The 19879-nt window shown below is 41.1% G+C and overlaps 1 protein-coding gene across 7 annotated transcripts in view; it reads left to right on the forward strand.

Annotated features, from left to right (window-relative positions):
* Positions 1-19879, forward strand: part of LOC138181950 (protein pangolin, isoforms A/H/I/S) — a 281070-nt gene that overhangs the window by 244822 nt on the left and 16369 nt on the right. For all 7 annotated transcript variants that reach the window (XR_011173657.1, XR_011173656.1, XM_069117355.1 and 4 more), the window contains 5 exons: positions 9713-9803; positions 12222-12317; positions 13379-13516; positions 18547-18629; positions 18730-18860. Coding sequence is in view for 5 of the 7 variants with exons in the window: in XM_069117355.1 (XP_068973456.1) it covers positions 9713-9803; positions 12222-12317; positions 13379-13516; positions 18547-18629; positions 18730-18860 (539 nt within the window). In the remaining 2 variants the exon portion in view is untranslated. The remainder of the gene's footprint in view (positions 1-9712; positions 9804-12221; positions 12318-13378; positions 13517-18546; positions 18630-18729; positions 18861-19879) is intronic.

Raw genomic sequence — 19879 nt, forward strand, 5'->3', positions numbered from 1 at the left:
TTGATTTACACGAAGAGATCTTTTTTTACTTTAATTTTGCTAATCTCCGAATTCCTAAATTCTTCATTTCGAAGAAGTGTTTCGGTGGTCTTCAGTTCTTGATAACCACGCGATAAAAGGGCGTAGAAGTTTTGAATCTACGAGATTCCGAGAGTACAAATTTAAACATAGAAATTTAAATTTCAAAAATTCAAATTGAAACTTCGAAACTTCGAATTTACATTTCAAAAATTCGAATTTTAATCTCAAAGATTCTAATCTACACTTCAACAATTCACATTTACATTTCAAAACTTCAAATTTAAATTTCAGAAACTCGAATTCAAATGTCAAAAATTCAGATCTAAATTTCTAAAACTTGTGAAGATTCGCATATCGGGTTCAAAAACGTGTGTTCAATCTACGTGCATTCAATTTTTAGATCTCTGAAATTTCGAACTTTAAAGTAACAAAACTAGCAATAAGTGTTTACGATTAGAAAAAAGTAAGATCGTGTTAATTTTATGAATACAATGTGGCCATAAAGCTATCGTGTAATTGTTAAACTCCAAGTGAGGCATTGGCATCCAACAGCACTCACCCCTTTGCCTCTTGATTCTGGAAGTTAACCTTAAACCATCATCAACTTTCCGCAAAACATACACAGAGAGGTTCCACCCCGTGCTATCGGTTGAATCAATAATTCTTTTACGAAGTTAAACCACTAGTGTCGGCGCAAATATTGACAACTCTCTCAAATTGTAATTGATGGAATACTTCTCTCGTTCCCTGTAATAGAGCAACACGGTCTGGCTAGCGGTAAACTCTTCGCGTATCATTTCACTGTATCGATCCGCGCAAATATTAAACACCATCCCTGTCCTAGACGAACAATACAAACAGGTTTTGTCTGCGGCTTGTCTCGACCAACAATAAGCAACGAAACGATTCAAATTATAACATGTTTCATCCATGCGTTTCATCCAAACCGTACTCAAATGAGCAACTTTAATTCAAAGTTTCGTTTCAAGAAATTTCTTTACTTAACGCTCGAGTTATGCAAGCGTAAGTAAAGTCACTGAAATCAGAAACATTAATCCGGTTGCTTGTTTTTAAACAAAGTATCTAGCTATAAAACGAACTTTTCTAAAAATTAGTTTTTAAAAAAAGTATAGTAATGTGGGAATCTTTATCTTTAAAATATTGATATCGAAATTTCCAATCACGTAGCCGAAAGCTAAAAAGATGCATTCCGTTCTTACCCACATAATTCCACTTCAAATCAAGCAAATATACAACCAAGAATTCTCTTCGAAAACAAACCAACAATCTCCACAGCCTTCGCCGTATGATAAAACGATCCAGCATTTCCAGAAGCCTCCAAAGAAGAGAATCTCCTCTCAAGAGTCGGCTACGTACATAGGCCGGGTTAGCGAGCTAGCTGCACAGTGTCTTTTGCTCTCGAGGCAAATTAAAACACGTCTGTGTCTCTACGTGGTCTCGTTTGGTGGTGGTCGTGCAAACATTGGTATTCCTGCGGGGTTCTAATTGAAGGAATATTTCTTATCGAATGAAGGGTCCGCTGTCGATGCCGCGGCTCAAACTCGGAGGGAGAGATATGGAGAAGTAGGAAGAGACCGGGCGTCCCTAGAGAGGTTAACAAAGAAGGTTAGAGGGAGACGAGAACGGAAGCGGTGGTGGGATAAGAGAGAGAAGAGAGGCTCGCGAACTGGCGTCAAGTAGGAGAATAAGAGGAGGACTCACCATTAGGCTAATCAGCCAGGCATGCAGCCTCCCTCTGGCGCCGGGTCAAGGGGGTTTCAACCCGCCTCTCTATTTCTACAGCTTCTCTTCTTCCTACTCTCGTTGCACCCGCCCCCGAGACCGCCTCCCCTGCCTCTTTTGGGAACCCTTCGCTATCATCTCGCCAGCCAATGTGGATTAATAGTCGATGACCGGTGTATTTTCTTCGCGTACCAACGGTCTTCACAGATAACGATAGTTACGGTGGTTACATATGGTATCGGTACACCATTGTATTTACCGTGCTTATGGGAGATTTACAGCTGCGAAAATAATGCATAGAATATACATAACAGGAATATGAAAAATGTACAAAGTACGGTACCCGTTACAGTATTTAATAGGTGAAATAAATATCAACATAAGACCTATGAATGAATAATAATAATAACGAAATGTAGAACCTGATCAAAAGAATACTTCATTGGAAAATAAGGATAGCCGACGATACTCTTTGTAGCCACTGTATTTTAATGTCAAGTATGGGTAAGAGGAAGCTTGGGAAACTAGTAAATAGTGGTAGATTTTGATGGTGACACGGAATTTTTCAGGCATACTTGGCCTTTTTTCTGATTCTTTATTTTTAGGAGGAGCACGAGGTCGAGAGAGATGAGAATCGGTTTTGTAGCATCGCGCGATCTCGCATTAATTTGCGGGCAAGTTGTTAATTAACTTTCGAAATTGGTATTTCTTAATCAGGATCATCTTGCACAGCTGAATTAAAGTTAGTAGTAAAAGCAATAGTATGAGTAGTACTATTTTCAAATTAGCCTTCTTTTTAACCCCGTAACTACCACAAACTTCGAAATCTTTCACATCCTTTGACTCTACTGAAACCACCCCATCCACCAATTTCTATTACGCTCCATTATCCTTACAATACGTTTTTCTCCCTACAAAACTAAAATCGCCGAAGGAGAACGATTCGAATTCGGTTCGTCTCCACCTAAAGCGATCGTTTCAACTTACAACAGCGAAAGGAGAGAAAAAAATCGAGAGAAACGAAGACAGAAAGCCTACCCGGAGATTCTGGACGTGTCTGCGCGCGTGCGCGCTATCTTTCTCTTCTCTCCTTCTGCCTCGGGCCTAGTTCTCGCGTCACCCTCTGCTCGCCCACGTCCCCTAGGTCCCTGGAATATGTAGATGGGGTTGATAGCGTTTATGCACGACTACGAGTTCGTACGGCGGCTCAGGTTCTTTGTCTTGCAAACGAGCGAGCATTTTGTCCCCACCCTCTTCTCCTCCTACACTTCCTCCAGCTCCTTCCTTCCCTCTAAGCTCGAGTTCACCCTCGTTCTCCTCTTTCCCTCTCCTACAACCACCGAGAGAATCTTCTTCCTCTTCGTTCCTCTTCTAGGAAGTTCTCGGCTCTGTTCAGCCACCACCCACTCACTCACCCGTTCTCTCGTGCTACGTAGCACCCGACCAAGAGCACTGCCACCACCTTTCTCGTTCAGACCCTCCCCTAACCTCTCTCTACTCCTCTTCTGCCTCCTCCCACGTCACGTCATCTCTTCGTCCCTGTCTTCCTTCCCTCTCCGTTCCTTTACTATGTCTGTATGCGTGTTACTCACTATGCCTATCTTTGTCTAACGCACTAGCTTTCTGGTTTTCTCACTTTATTCCACCATTGCTTGCTCATGTGTCCTCCCTGAGGTTGGTATTGTATGTACGTGTTACTCAACTATGTCTATCTTCGTCTAACGCATTAGTTTCCAGATTTTCTCTCGCTTCGGTCCATATTCTACTTCTCTGTGTGTCCTCTTTCGTAAGGTCGCTCTGGTATGTCGCTGTGTGTTACTCATCGCGTATATCTTTGTCTAACGCATTGCTTTTCGACTTTTCTCTCGCTTTGTTCCATGTTCTCTCTCTCTCTCTCTCTTTCTCTGTTTGTCTCTCCAGCGTTCGAAACCAACCAGTCGGCGTCTATGAAGACAGTCCCAGCTCTTTCTCTCGCTCGATGTTCTCGCTTTCAGGAATATATTTCTAATTAGCTGCACTTTTATATTTTCACCGCGTGTTTATTCCAGGATTCCATGAAACAGAAAAGAGTTGGGTGATGACAGTAAAGGTGGGGTTTAGGGTACCGGAGAGTCGAGAGCGTCGAGTCCCTGCTCCACCATTGATCCGCTTAATTTTCCTCTTCTCACACCACCCCCTCCCCCAACGTAGGCGAGCTTTCTCTTTTAAGTTTTCTCGCTTTTTCGTAGTACTTCCGTCGATTCGAGCTTCCGTCGCGATTATCAGCCGCTTCTTCGCACTGTTCCTCCTGTTACCTTTTTTGCTCTGATAGTTTTGTATATTTGGTTGGTACGATTTGGTGTGGGCAATTTCCGGTGTAGATAGAGTTTCAGAAGTTTGGCAATTGACTGACTTGTTAGGTTTGAATTTATGCTAATTTATATGCAAAAATAGTCGTGCAGTTATGTTACAAATTATACAGGCAAGTTAACCTTCTCAATTATCCCTCAATTAGCTAAACAATTTTCACCAATGGCACTCAAACAAGTGTAATATTGTTCAACCCTTAAATTCCTCCGAATAATTGTTATTATCGTTTGATGTACCAACTGCGTATCTTTCATTAAATCTTACATGAATTCTCCGTTTTAACAAAAATAATAATACGAATATTAATACCAATAGTCATATTCCTCTGTTACCTAAACCAACCCGGAATCTCTCCTACACAATAAGCATCATAAACAGCTGCGATAATAGCACGTAGCAGTTACGATTGTTCAAACGTACTACTGGCAACTCACAAAAGGCACCCCAAATAATTTGCACCCTATTCCGTTACACAAGAATAAGCCACACTAACTTCACGAATCTTCTCTCGAAAGCAAATCAACCCAGTCGATTAATGGACATAATAGAACGTCAAACAAGACCAGGAGGAGTATCATAGCCACCCCTGTGGCACCCCTGCGCGCGCGTGTTACAAGCAGAAAGCCACTCGGCCTCTTTCACCGGTGGCTGCGATTCTTCGAGCACCGTAATCCTTCACGAGTAGGTTCTCCAGTTTTCTCGCCGCTTCGAGCGGTCACTTTGACATCTTTGTCGGGCTTTCCACGCGTGTGTCGCGGCCTCGCGCCGCCGTAAATACACTTTTCCTCTCGTTCGAGTGTTAAAATACCACTTGAACGTATCCTCATCGCAAGCAGACGTCGAGTACCTCGGCTCGAGTACGCGAGTCAGCCCGAGAACGAGGTCCTTCTTTCGCGAAAGTTATTCTTTCGGCAGCCCTACACCTTCGAGGGGAACCAAGTACGCGCCCTTGAGATTTTCGCGGATTCCTACTAACGATCCTCTCGTTGGTTTCAAGATTAGAATATTAGGATCGTTGAAACCGCCTTTTTTACGAACTACATCTTACGCAATATTGTTAGCGAAGTTTTGCGAGTCGTAAGTTACGAGTTACCAAAGTTAATAAATATCCCTACACCATACGATTTTCATTACACAACAGTGTAACAAGTTTGCTAATGAAACGAATGAAATTTTACACGTAAATTTGAAGAATTCAAAGTTACTTGATTATCCTATTGATTATCCTAGAATTTGTAACTTGTCAATTCGTTAATAATAGTAGTTGTGTAAAATTTTTCGTATCAAATTTTCACATAAAGAAATTTCTAGGTAATAGTTATCTTAACGTTCAGCGATTCAATTATACACACGTATATACGTTTTCACAATAATCTCCATTTCATACTAGTCTTTGATATCGAGACACGATTAAAGCAGCAGAGTCTGCGACGGTACCTATGCTAACCCTCCGTCTCAAAAACCATCCCTTTGTCGATTTCGCCCCGGGAAACGTGTTTCCTCCCCTGCGGAGACAGGCACGAACCCCATAGTTCTCCACCGGTAACTATAATCGATTAAATGTTAACGATATCCTGTAATAGTCGCAACTAAATCAGTGCGAAGCAAACCACAGAATTGTCCGCTCTCCTCTACGAAATAAAATAGGAAGAAAAAGAAAAAATAGTCGAAAAGCATCGAAGTCGTCGACCGGAGGGAGAAGGCAAGGAATAGAAGCGGGACGAGGGACGGAAAGACAGAGAATATCGCGGTATACGGAACACCGGGAGCTCGAGTTGTTCGAGAATAAAAGAGTAATTTTCCGGGTGGTGAGACCCCGATAATGGGGTTGCAGACTGCCGAGTCGACTGGAAAGTGATTAAGCACACATGACGGAGCCCGCGGACTCGCCAGGATATTACGAGCCACCCCTTTCAACCCACCCGACCTGGCCCCCGCCTCCACAACCCTCCGTAGGTTCCCTTATATCATCCAGTTCTTCTTCTGCTCTGCACTCAGCCGCGGTTCGTACTTCTAATTCTCGTCCCTTACCTTGTTCGTACACGATATCGGACAGATAACGACCCCTTCCTGCGTTTCCACGAGCTGACTGAACCAACCAACCCCTTCAGACCATTTTTCTCTTTTCAGTCTGCGAATCGAGTCTCTCGGTCTCGATATCGACTCGTCTGTCTTCCGTTTCACGGCATCGATTCTTCCGGGTCCAAGGAGATCGGCTAGCAACCCTTTACTCCGAATGCTAATGAATCATCTTCGATTGTAGGTAGTAATCTTACAGGTTCCATTTTAGGAACAAAAGATGGAAGTTAACAGAGAGATTAAGATGATTCTTAAGGCTGCGTAGTTAATTCGATATAGTTGTTATTAAGAATGTAAGCCTGGGTTTGGATTGGTTCGTTACGGGGGAGGGGGGATTATTGGTAGATTAGTCTATAAGTTGTTGATAATGGAAGTAATTAGAAAAATAATAGAATGGAAGCACAAAGTGGAACGTATAGCTTTAAGTAGATCGTTCTGCAATGGACAGACAAATAGTAAGAAGAAGAAGAAGATATAGGGAAACTGTTATCAAAGGATTGAGAAACGTTTCGAGGAATAAATTTAGTTATGCATAGACAAGAATATGAAGATTAGCAAATGTTGATAATTAATAACAGTTAAACTGTACATTGCCATAAACAAAGTATTACTTGCTCTTCGTTGGAAAGAGGGTAAACACGCATTGCAGATATCAATGGGCTAATTCGTCTATTCTTCTTCATCCTCCAATTATAACAAACGCAACATAGGGTATAACAAACAAGAAAACATATAACAAAGAATATATCAACATACTAAACATAACAAAATATTACTTCATTTCTCGTTGAAAAGGACTAAACGTGCATTGAAAATATCAATGACCAATTATTCGTCTAACTTCATCAAGAGATATCGAATCAAGAGAACAGAAGAACATAACAAAGAAGATACAAAAATGTCATGATATGTATAACAAACAGACTATACCAAACATAACATACTACAGTTACGATACAGTCTACGCTAACTTTCCAAAGTTCCATCAAACTGTACCACGAGTCTGCCAAAATAACAGCCTATCATCGAACAATCTGCCTCGCCTCAATCCCAAAACCATACAACGCTTACAACGTCCCAAAACGCTCAATTAGCCGGAACTTCCTCTAGCAACGTGTTCCCTTAAGCTTCGATTTTCATCGCGCGTCTCTACTCTCGAAACGTTGCAAGCAACCCTGTCCACTAATCGAGAGCCACAGCATCTCTGCCTCTCTATCTCGTCCAATGATAGACACGGTCGTTATCCGGACACTGCAGGGCTTGGAGTGGCCCTATCGTAGAAAACCACGCGTTGACCGATTTCGTGCGCCACCGGAGAGTCGCGCTTGTGGGACGGTAGCCTTCGGGACATATTCGAAATGCAAAAAGGAAGAACACGAAGGCGGGGTGAACCGGGTGGAAGGTGGAAAGAGAGTCCATCCACAGTATACGAACGTTATAGAGGGGCAACGACGACGCAAGGGGAGGAAAGAGAGAAGTATTGGCCTCGTCAAGCGGTTTCAGGGCTTGCCGATATTCCGGCCGCTTCTCGTCGACCCTTATGAAGCCAATTACACTTCGCCTCGCCAAAGGCACCCCACTTATAGGCGGCAGTCGACGTTTCTGGGGCTCTTCGGGGGCCGCGACCGGTTCTGCAGCACGTATACCGGTTATGTATTAGATACCGCCACTGTGAAAGCTACGCGCACCCCTTTTCCTTCTACCTACGTCATCAGCCTCGTGTAACGACGATCCGGGGTGACAGTGTGGATACACGGGGTTTCCAGTAATTATCGATAGGGTGGAGTCTGGCTTCCAACAACAGATATTCAGTTTTTTTTATTCCTTCTTTGCTGGATGGGGCTTTTGTTGGTTGGGCTACTGGTTGGAAATTTAAAATGTAATTATCGGGATTTTTGAGACCGTTATTGGTACATTATCGGTGTATAAGAAACATCTTGAAGGCTTCTAATACGTTTTGAATCGTAGAGAGTACTAGTGATTTTCATCCTCTGGTTAACTCGCGTAATATTTCCATTATACGACGGTCCGAGATGATAATGCAAATACAGAAGGTTTTCCATAACAATCAACAGAGTGGAACAGGTTGAGGGACAGATAGCTATCTTTCTATTTCTTTCGTCATGGGTTAGAGAGATCTTTCTGCTTGGAGAAACTAGTTTTAGATTTGGAGGAACTGATTGTACGTGAGAGAATTCTGTTAGGGGTTTTTAATACGCTTCGCGTCAATTCTAAACTTGGAGTAAATTGGGCATATAATTTCAAGAACTTTTAGAGACACTTTAATTAATAATTCGCGCTATTTTACTTACATTTAGATAAAATCTTTTCCTTACTATAGGGGCAAATATTTCTTACAGAACATGTAGAAAAGATTTCATCTCTTCACATAAACGTTCCTAACATTCTCTAATGTATATTCTACGAAATACAATTGACAATCATTTACGAAGATGATATAGGATGCAAATTGTTATCAAACAGACTTTCTTTAGACGGATGATAGTGTCGAACGTCGAGGGGACTGTGGCTAGCGATCAATGTCCGCTCGCCGGGTCATCCGATTTGTGTTTGTGCAAAACGGCTCGATATTAAATACATAGTCCTCCTTTTCTCCAATCGGATCGTTCTACTTTGATCTCGTCCATAATAACGTTTATCCTGCATCCGTTGATACGAGACCAGGAGACGCGACGCCGTCGGCGTACCGATCAACCCCATAAAAATATATCCTCGGTAAATTGGCGATCTCTTTCTAGTGGAAAGTCGTCCACAATGATGACAATTAAACATTAAATAATATCACTTAAAATATGTCACTAAATGAGATTCTTTAATTACAAAAAGTTGTGTTTCTTGAATTTATAGAGGAAAATTCTTGGATTTATAGTATTTCAGTAATTTATAAAATTTTGTTATTATTATTTTTAGATAGACAATGGACTTTGATACAGCTATGTATCGCGTTTCTGATTTACTATTCAATCATGTATTCAGGTATTTGCAAATTAGAAATGCTAGAATTACTCCTCGACGTTAGCAAATGTACCAATATTATTTAATTATTTAAATTTCGATATTACTATTTAGAAAGCACTTCGGTATTAACAATGACAATCTTATCTTTATCCAGTACAATTATTACTTCATATACAATTTCTAGGTCCATAACAAAATTCACGAAGTAGAAATCGTTCGATAGAATTGACCGCCCGCGATAGGCAAGGCAAAATACAATTTTTTCTTAGAAAAGAAAAAAGCAAACTAAAAGTAAATACCAAAAAAATATATTGTATGCTTGTTTTAGGCAAAGGTTAGAAATTACCTGTCGAAAACTGTCAATTTGACCGGCGCTGATAGGTTTAGTGTTAAATCATGTATAACTTCCATTAATATTTTTCAATGTCCCCGTTGTATATTTTATGATATCGCTTGGCATATCTAGTTACTTACCATTCGTGACAAGATAAAGGAACTTTTGAAGAGAACGGAACAACAGCATCACTGATTTTTGTTACAGGTCTGACGAGAGCACCCATGTATCCCTTCTCCACGGGTCAATATCCGTACCCCATGCTTAGTCCGGAAATGACGCAAGTCGCCGCTTCCTGGTAAGTCAATATACCACGATATAAAACGTCACCGGCAAAAAACTGCTTAAACGAATCTCATTACGTATCTCTCGTTATGAAATAACAGAGATAATTAATCTTCTTGTCGACTTTAGGTACCAGAATCGGAATATTACAATTTCCCGATAATTTCACGTCCCCGTCACGATTAAACGAAGAGCCGTTTATCATATTTTCGTATTGTGGGAAACGTGGATAAAAGAAACGGATCGAATACCCACGATACGAGATACGCTTAAAGCGAAATAAAAGTTCCAAGGATTCGAGTTCGATGACAAGTGGACCGATTTACATGAGAAACGTCCAATTTCTCGAACAATATTATAATTCTACCTTTCGCGTACTAACGATTCAACCCTCGAACGCGCCACTCGACCAGGATAAACGTGATTTTTATTTAACCTCGCAGATATTCCCCTTTTCAACCCTTCCTTCCTTTATTCTTTCTCATCTTCCGATTGTGCGTTCGTACTCCGTCGTTGAAAAGATTATTTGAGTCAGCTGTGCTCCATTATTTTAAAATTCAATCTTGAACTTCGCACAGAATTATGGAATTTGCAAATATATTATGAGATGCTCAAGACCTTTCAGAGAAAAGCTATAGGCGAAGAACAGAATAAGTTCCACTTTTTACAAGGGAGCAGTTTCATCTCGTGTTATAAAGGTTCTTTTTCCATTTATGCTTGAAGAACGCGTGTTTTTCATATATTCTTCAATATTTTTTTAAACATCGCTCGTCGTAATATTCAAATATCGAAGATGTTAAAATATCTCTTGCTTTAATAATTATACTTAATAATTATATTTCGTTTCCGCGAAACTGTATCAACTTAGCAGCTATTTTTAAAATACTTACATCTTGTTTTCGTTTTCAATTATGTCATAGTCTTTCGCTTAGTCAGACAGTAACATTAAGATTAGAAAACCAAAAATATGTCTGCGATCTTCAAACGCAAATTGCTCGAAAATCGTTCATAACCAAATTTGGCCAACTACAGCACATTGAATTACCTGACTTGATCCAGGTATCTTACTGACTCAAATAATTCTACCGTATCTTAAGAGAAGAAGTTACGAATCAAAGCGATGGAGGCAAGAAAAATCAGAATTTCGAGAAGAATAGGCCAACAAATTTCTCGATTCAGTTCTCGTTTTTCCGGCCGAATCACGGCTCCGTTTCCTTGGTCATCCTCTCAGTTCCGGTCTATTAGATCGCTGGTGAACGACGTAGTCGCCATCGTCGCCGATCCACCTATAACGCTGACCGCATGAACCAACCCTCTTCTAGAGGCTGCCTCCCTCCTTGTTATTTGCTTTCTGCTCGAATCGTCCTAAATTGAGATTTTCCACGGGTGATTAGGCTCGTTCTTCTCAATTAGGAGGGCGGAACCGCACTTTTCCCCGGCGATCTCGAGCCATTCGTCGCGTTCGAGGAAGTAGCACGCCGCGAACAGCTTCCACAAAGATTTCTGGTCGAGTGGAGAGGCAATTGTGGTGGAACTTTTGTTTAAAAGGCTAGAAATTTAGGTTTGATCGTGTAAATTGAAGTTTGGAAGATTCGTGTCTTTTTGGGGAGTATTATCGTGGAAAGAAGAAATGAAGAAATGGAGGAAATTTCAGTTTGAAGGAGTAAAAGTCGTGTTCAATTTTGTAAATTGTAGTTTGAAGGATTTGTCAGCCTTCTTTCAAGAGATTGTTGTAAATTGAAGAAGAAACGAAATACGATGGCGGGAATTTTGAATTCAAGGGTGAAGATTTTAATTTCATTGAAATTTATCAGGAAATCGAATTTTCAAGATTGCTTTCTTTTAGAGGCATTATTGCAAAGTGAAGAAGAGATTATAATGGAAAATTCAAAGCATAATTCTGCGGAGCAAAATTTAGAAGATTAAATATCTTCCACAATGATTTTTGTGATAATTGAAATATAATCGTAATAGAATGAATTTTTACTTCAGAGATTACAGGTTTAGACGTAATTCTATGATGCTGATACTTGCAATGGAAGATTAGCATCGTGTCGGAACACTTCAATAAAAGTAACGAAGACACATGCGCCAAGGAAATTTGATTAAAAAGATTGAAACTTAAATATTATTTTGGTAACAGAATTTAAAAAAAAATTCCATGTATTCTGTCGTCTAAAAAAGTCAACTTCTTGATCTGCTGCTTTTCTGAAGAATAAGCGTTACAGTTATTTTTCCAAAGCTTTCTGTATATTCAGTTTCGTGAAATTCATTCGTTAACCCTTCTCCTTTCTAAATAGAATTACATGGTAATCGAGAAGGAAACGCTTGAGAAATCATGAAAACCGTTCTAACAACAGAGACTGTACTGTACGAAGACAATTGCTTTCAGACTAATGCTTTTGTTTGACAAGCAACGATTTCGTTTCAGGCACACACCGAGCATGTACCCTATTTCCCCGGCAAGCACTGGTTTCCGAAGTCCATATCCCACGAGTTTGCCCATCACAAGTTCTAGTTTACCAAGGTTAGTAGGTGATCGAAATCGGATTTCTCAAGTTCATACAAACACTCTAATTTCTGTTACACATTACTTCACTCCGCGTCTCTCTACGTCCACACAAATAATTTGATCGATGAACGTTTCAACTTGTATCCTGCAATAAACTTTCGATATTGCAAATTCAGTTATCTACACCATCCATCTACGTGATTAATTACGAATTATTTAATAATATTTGTAATATCTGTTTATTTTGAAGAATCTTATATTGTTAAATTATTATTATTCCTTAAACGGCGTTGACACGTTCAATTAACAATAACACTCGTAACTTTCTTACATATTTTTACCTCATCAGGGATGAATCTATTAAGAATAGAAATCGTTCGATTGTTTTTATATCTTCTGTAATAACTCTAGAATTGAGGAAAAATTATCTAATATCCCTCAAGAGGTGAAGAACACTGAAACCATCGACCGAACGTCATTTATAAAATCATTGGTACTACGAATGTTTACGCATTTATGTAAAGCTTTAAAGATATTGGGCTGTTCCAAAAGTTTCTTTCGTTTTTTAAGCAAGTAATGGACGTAGAATATTTTTTGTTTCGTATTATTTTATTGAATTATGTATGATCCAATAGAACAAAATGGATGAAAAGTTTCAAGGTTCAAAAGTTTCTTTCGTTTTACAAGGAAATAATAGATTCACGACATTAGGTTGTCCCAAAAGTTTCTTCCGTTTTATGATTCTATTGGATCATACATGATTCAATAAAGTAATATGAAACAAAAAATGCCAGGCATCTATTATTTCCTTATGAAACGAAAGAAACCTTTGCAACAACCTGATACAAAAATATCGAGAATATACACATAGAAAACTGTACAAGATATCCAAAGAATGAATAAAATATTCGAAAATTTAAGTTTCGTTAAGTTCAGAAAAATTCAGTTAGTTGTGCTCGTGGAAGTGTAAACTCGCATGAGCATTCGTAGTCTAATTATTACTGCGACATCGTAATAATCATTCGTTAATTCTCCAGCATCGCAAAAATAACGAAATTTTCTGTAACTTTTTTCAGTGATCTCTACCGGTTTTCGCCGACGGGTCTGATGCCCCCGCACCCTGGACTTAGTCCGCACGCACACGCGTTGGCGTCCCACGCACTGGTATCCTCGGCGCCGAAAACGGATCATTCCACCCTGGATCACAATCACAGGTTCGTTCCTATCGATATTTCAGCGACACCTACGTCCATTCCACCGAATCAAACGATATTATCTCCTTCAATAACCTTTTCCCTATTCCTTTTCCCCATTCATAACGTATAGCAGAACATAAATATCGATCCTTCCCTACAATTGACACAGTCAAACAGTTCGCCGTTACCGTCTACTGATCGGAAAGATATTCCATCGGATTAAGCCTTGGAGTAATTCTAATCGATACTGGCAATTAAACTGCGAATATTTATGCAATTTCATATTTTTTGAGAGTATAATGAAAAAAAGGAAAGAAAAGGAAAAAATAGAACCTCGGTAGAAAATCGTTTTACCTACCAAGTATTATAGAAAGCACCGTACTTCGCACGTTTTCTATACCTTTTTCGTATCATGCGTAATTTTCCATCCTAATAATTTCAATAATTGAAAACAAATCAGAGTATACTTATAACGTATCAAGTATCGTAATTCGAGTGGAGTAACCATTCGGTTGATTGGGACGATCGGAGTTGGTATGAAATTTACGAGAGAAAGTTTCGAGGGAAAAAAACGAGAAGAAGCGTAGATACATCGATATATTGCAAAGAGCAGCTTGTCAAAGGTATAACACGGCTTTCTACAAGCCTGATGCTTTGATCGCATTCGCTGGTAAATATCGCAGTCGGGGGAAGCATTACCGAGGCCAGTCGATAATTTACTGGATGCACGATGGATACGCCAGAAGGGTGAAACTAAACCAGGGGACTATCTCTCTTTTTCGTTCTACTGAACCAAAAACCAATATCTCTGGACGATATCCTCTGTGTACGATGATAAAACGAATCCTCGAACGAAACATTTACCTACAACGATCTTTCATTGTCCTTCGATGGTGATAGATAGCGAAAATGAACATGAACGTAAAACAGACGTAAAATATTGGTAGAGGAAAACGCTTAATCGATAATCGAATCAACGTAAATATGTGATGTGGTTCCTCTTCATCGGTTGCTAACTATTTAATCTCCCTCCATTGATAAAGAAAAACGTTTCATCGGTGGATAAAAACAAAAGGTACGCTACAAACGAACATCAATGAAGAAACATAAATACTCGATGGTTACCTTTTATCAGCTACTATTTCATATCCTTTTATCAATAAAGAAGACACTTCGTAAATAGACGAAGAGAAACACTATATTCGAACATAAACGTAAAAACGTAAATATATAATGTTTTCCTTTTATCAGTAACCATATCATACCCTTTTATCGATAAAGAAAGACACTTTCACCGATACGCACCGGATAAATCAACCTGCACGTAAACTTACAAACGTGAATATAATCGATGGTTCCTTTCCATCGGATATTACTTTATATCCTTTTATCGATAAAGGAAGACTCTTGGCTGGTTTGCGTCAGATAGATGTCTATCTGGACATAAACTGAAAAACGTGGATATATATGTGGTTGCTCTTCATCAGGTACGATTTGATATCCTGCCATCGATAAAGGAAAACGCTTAGTTCGGCCCGTCCGTTGATAAAGAAGCGTCGACTGGCAGTGTATCACGGGTTGACGGATAGTTTCACTGACGACCATAGGGGGTAGCACGTCACGGGGTGTTCAACCCCTCGTACAGTCGTTCCCCCTTCACCGTCGAGCGACGTATAACACTTATTGAATGACTCTCTTCGCACAGCGTCTGCGCCTGCTGGCGCCGCCAGCACCGCCGCCGCCGCCGCCGCCGCCGGTTATGTATTGATCATTACCCTCTTAAACAGATTTCTAATTTGCATTAGTACCCGGCCGATCGCCTGGCCCGAGCATCGTATACAAAGCCGCATGGTCGCGCTTCCTACATTCGAGGCACGCGTGTACAAGGCCGTACACGAGACACGCCGTGTGATCAGCTGGCAGCTGCTGCTGGACGACGAGGGCCGTTCTTGAAGAGGGGAGCGTCGCGTGCCGCCGAAGCGTCGGGACGCCGCGACGGACTTTTACGAGCCGCCTCGTGAACCTCGCGTGCTCTCTTGTCTTCCATTTTGACCTTCGATCCAGCCACGTGTCACGTGATTGAAAATCAAGCGTTCATTTGATAGCACTAAATTTCTAACGTCTGTAGATGATCGTGATCTGGAAGAGACCTGCGAAAGAAATACACTGTAATACACGTGCTCTCGGGCTCCGTTTAAACTGGATGCTTCACGTTGGAATATCTACGCGGGAGTGAGACGAGGTCACGGATCGATCAGACTCACGTGTCAGGATCGCAAGAGCAGATGTCGAAGGTTTCCTCTTGGCGCTTGCATTTTCTTTTCGAATAAAAAAGGGAATATATATATATATATATATACATATATAAAGAAAGAAAGAGACAGATCGATAACGAAGATATATAATAAAAGCAGCTGATCCGTGGAGACTAAAGAGAAACTACCCTCTGTCCCTGTGCAGGTGGCATATATCGTTCCGTGTGGTGGTGGTGGTCGTGGTGGTGGTGGTGGTGGTCCCAGGCAGAGAGAGTCGCGGCGGGAGTGTGAGGGTGCCGATGGTAGCGCCACGCAGCCCGCCAAAAAAAGGCATCACGCAGGGAAAGCGGAGAGAATGCAATCTTCACCCCCCACGCGCGAATTATACATCGGCGGATGGTAGGGTGTCGTTGCTGCGGAGCCATGAATCGCGATGATGGCCCCACGGTGCAGCCCTCCACCCCGCCGCCCCTTCCGCACTCGCGGATAATCAATCGTCGTAACACCGCTCGGTGATTCCACCGACGCCAGGAACGACGCATTTTCGCTGGATGCGGGATAACACAGGGTGGTGGAAAAGAGGCACGACGCGGAAACAGACGGTAGTACCAACCAACAGCATACCAAACATATAGAAAGACGAGACAGATTCTCTTCTTATTTTTCTTCTATCATATTTTTGTAACACTGCCGTGTGCTCGTTCCGTGTGGAATATAAAATCGTGCCAGTAAAAGGGAGAGACGATATAACCGCGCGCGTGTGTCCGAAAGGAGGAGGCAAGCCGAAGAAAGGAAAATATCGTGTCCAGGGAGTAAGGTCTTTTTGGACAGAGAGAAACGAAAAGAATCGTCGAGAGGAGGTTTTATTCTCTTCTCTGCCTCTTCTTTTTCGGAGCTAGTGAGAACCGAGAGGACCAAAGAGCAAGAGAGACGAGGATATATACCGACGGCGGAGGGCCCGTGCACGAGATGCCGCCCCTGGAGACATTTTACCCTGCGATTCGACGCTCATGAATGTTTGAATGCCATCCGCACGACGATATGGAGCGATTCAGATGGACGATACGCGACGCGCAGACGACGATGAGTAAGACGTGGCGTGAACAGTGCTTGTTCGACTGCTTCCGGGTTGACGCGGTCACTACCGGTGTCGTCGTCTCGAACCAGCCGCCGTTCATGTCGGTGTAGACGTTTTGGGGGTAAATGTTGTGCGTGTATGTGTGCTGTTTACAACAAGGACTGTTCCGTCGAAATTATTCGCCGACGTGCGATACGATGATAGAACACGAAGACGCGAAGACTAGGAGCGTGGTGGAGTGTAAAGCAACGAGGGGCTGCGTGAATACCGATGTTCTCGAGTTTCTCGATCCTGTTAGGATACGCGAGGCAACGTGCTCCTACGACGATGCTTGCAACACTGACGAATCGGCCAGCGGAAGGATGATAAGACGTTGCTCGAACCGCAGTGTCGATCACTGCGTGATGAACGTTCACGTGTACGGGATACTTGGCACGCGACTAAATAGATTAGAATAGAATAACACGAAAAACGAAAGACTAGAACGTAAAACGGGAGAAAATAGAAAAAGGAGAATAAAACAGAGTAGAGGTTGTCACACGCGGTGTATCGCGGTTCGATGGATCAGTTTCGAGCGTGCCGGTGGGTATAAACGGGGACCCACGAGTGCGATGGAGCCCGAGTGTCTGGAGCCATTGAACCTGGTGATAAAGAAGGACGACAACACTGAGAGCGGGCCAGCGACCAACGTGACGATCGAGGAAGGTAGCAGCGAGGCATCGATCAACAGGATCGACGAGGAGAAGTGTAACAATCCTGATCCAAGCAAAACGATCGAGGAAAACATGACGATACTCCAGGACGCGATGAAGGCTAGCGAAGCGGGCTTACCCACGGCCGATCACAAAATCCTTACGGCACTCTACATGAGCAGCCTGATGCAGATGTCGAACATGAGCCTGCCAAGGAGCGTGACACCGCCTCCATACGGTGCCCAGCACAACTTCATGCAGCTGCTGGCAATGGTCGAGGCCAGGCATCGTATGTGGCAACAGATGAACTGGCCACTGCCGCAGAACTTCCCCAGGAACCCGTTGACCTTGCCCGCCCAGCCGTATTTTGATGGGCCTACGACGAATCTCACGGAGCAACTGTGCAATTCCCAGAACTCCACGCCGACCTTTCCCCTATCCTGCACGAAACCCGACCAACAACCCCTGAACCGCGACTCGAAGCAGCCTTACTTCAAACGGTAACGATGGGGATGTTTGATGAAATACAAATTGCTTGTAGATTGATATCCAAATGGGGCAGAGAGAAACGAGAAATTTAGTTTGTTTACTGGATGGAAAGGGATTTTGAACGATGATAATGATCTTGGAACGATGGAAATTTCTAACATTTCCTCGTTCAACCCCCCGTTAGCATAATAAGATAAATAAAAATTCAAGATGAACGGTTCAGAAAATAAAAGAAAAGAAATTGCATAAATTTGAATAAATTTACGAATTTGAAATTTTAATTTATGAATTTTAATAGATTTGTATATCTATAGTACTATAAACGTGACATATTGATGGCTATTTCCCGTAAAAAGTTAAAATTGCGTGTATCTAATGTATCAACGATATAAGAAATCTTCGGTATGAGCAATCACTTTCCAAATCTCGCTGTCGAAGCGTTAAATGAAAAACAGGATAAGAAATTTAGTTTCTTCGAGAATCGTGTCGATACATATCGATAGTAATGTAATTTTTCTGGTATTCTGTTGATAGGTCTACGGTAGAACAGAAGAATTCCACGTCGTTACCGGCGGATAACGCGAAAGCACAGGACACAGGGCAACAGAATAATCAAGGTAAGGGCTCGTTTAACGGATCTGGGCTTCTGTGATCAGTTTACCGTTGATTTTCACACTGTAGAGGCCACCTCTCATACCCGTCGATGATGTTTGACAGATAAAAAGAAACCCCATATAAAAAAGCCTTTGAACGCGTTCATGCTGTACATGAAGGAGATGAGGGCGAAGGTCGTGGCGGAGTGTACCTTAAAAGAGAGCGCCGCGATCAACCAAATATTGGGAAGACGAGTGAGTAGTATGGAACTATACTTTCGTTGATAAGTGTTTGTATAGTATTGAAGAAACTGTTGCATCAGGGTTTGTACGATTTTTGAGTTCACTAAGAAATTTTTATGAAATTTATGTCTGTTTGATATTCCTTTTCTTTCAGTTCTAGTTAGAATCAGGGTTGTTCCTGTATAGGATGGACCATGATTCGTGACACGAGGGTAAAATAAGTTGAAATGGAAAAATAGCTTTTCGAAGTGCAAAGCTCTGTCTTGTAGGAAACTGGCAGTGGAAAGCGATAAGCGATAAATGATACAGTTAGTAATGCTATTAAATATAGTAATAATAATGCGATAATTGTAATTGGAATACTATTAGCAGTAATTTATTGATAGATCACTTTGCGATATTCTGCCTATTTAGCTTTTTAAATATTAAAACGCAATCAGTCGAAACTGATAATTGACTCTTTCGTATAAAGATTTCAAACGATGCATTATTTGTGGATTAATTTGTGGATTATATTGCCGTGTGTAATAAATTTCGAGAGTGTAAAAATATTTAATCTGTCAGAGGAAATATTTGACACAAAAGAGTATCATTAATTACTCAAGTTACTCAAAGTATCATCCATGAGTACGTACTTCCAATTGACAGCGTGACAAAAAGCTATTTGATCATTTTGATTTATTTTACATTATAGAAACTTGATTATACCACGAGTTACGTCACATTTTGTGTAAGTTCTATTTAAATTGCTGTTAATTATGATGAAATATTTTGCAAACAAGTTTCCTTCTTCTTTTTTTCATTTTAAGACTATGAAAAAACGATCTACATGTAAGAAAACTTTCAGAATAGTTAGTTGCTGAAACACTATCGTTAGTAGCAATGGAAAACATTCAGAAATGTATTCGAACGAGCCCTGATGTAAAGCAGAAATGCATCAAAGTCAAGATTTTCTTCCATATTTCTTCCAAACGATTGTTATCCATGGATTATAGATTAAAAGGATTTAATAGAGAACAAATGTCACAAAG

Source organism: Bombus flavifrons, chromosome 7 (genome assembly GCF_040668555.2).
Source record: "Bombus flavifrons isolate JBK064 chromosome 7, iyBomFlav1_principal, whole genome shotgun sequence".
Lineage (NCBI taxonomy): Eukaryota > Metazoa > Arthropoda > Insecta > Hymenoptera > Apidae > Bombus > Bombus flavifrons.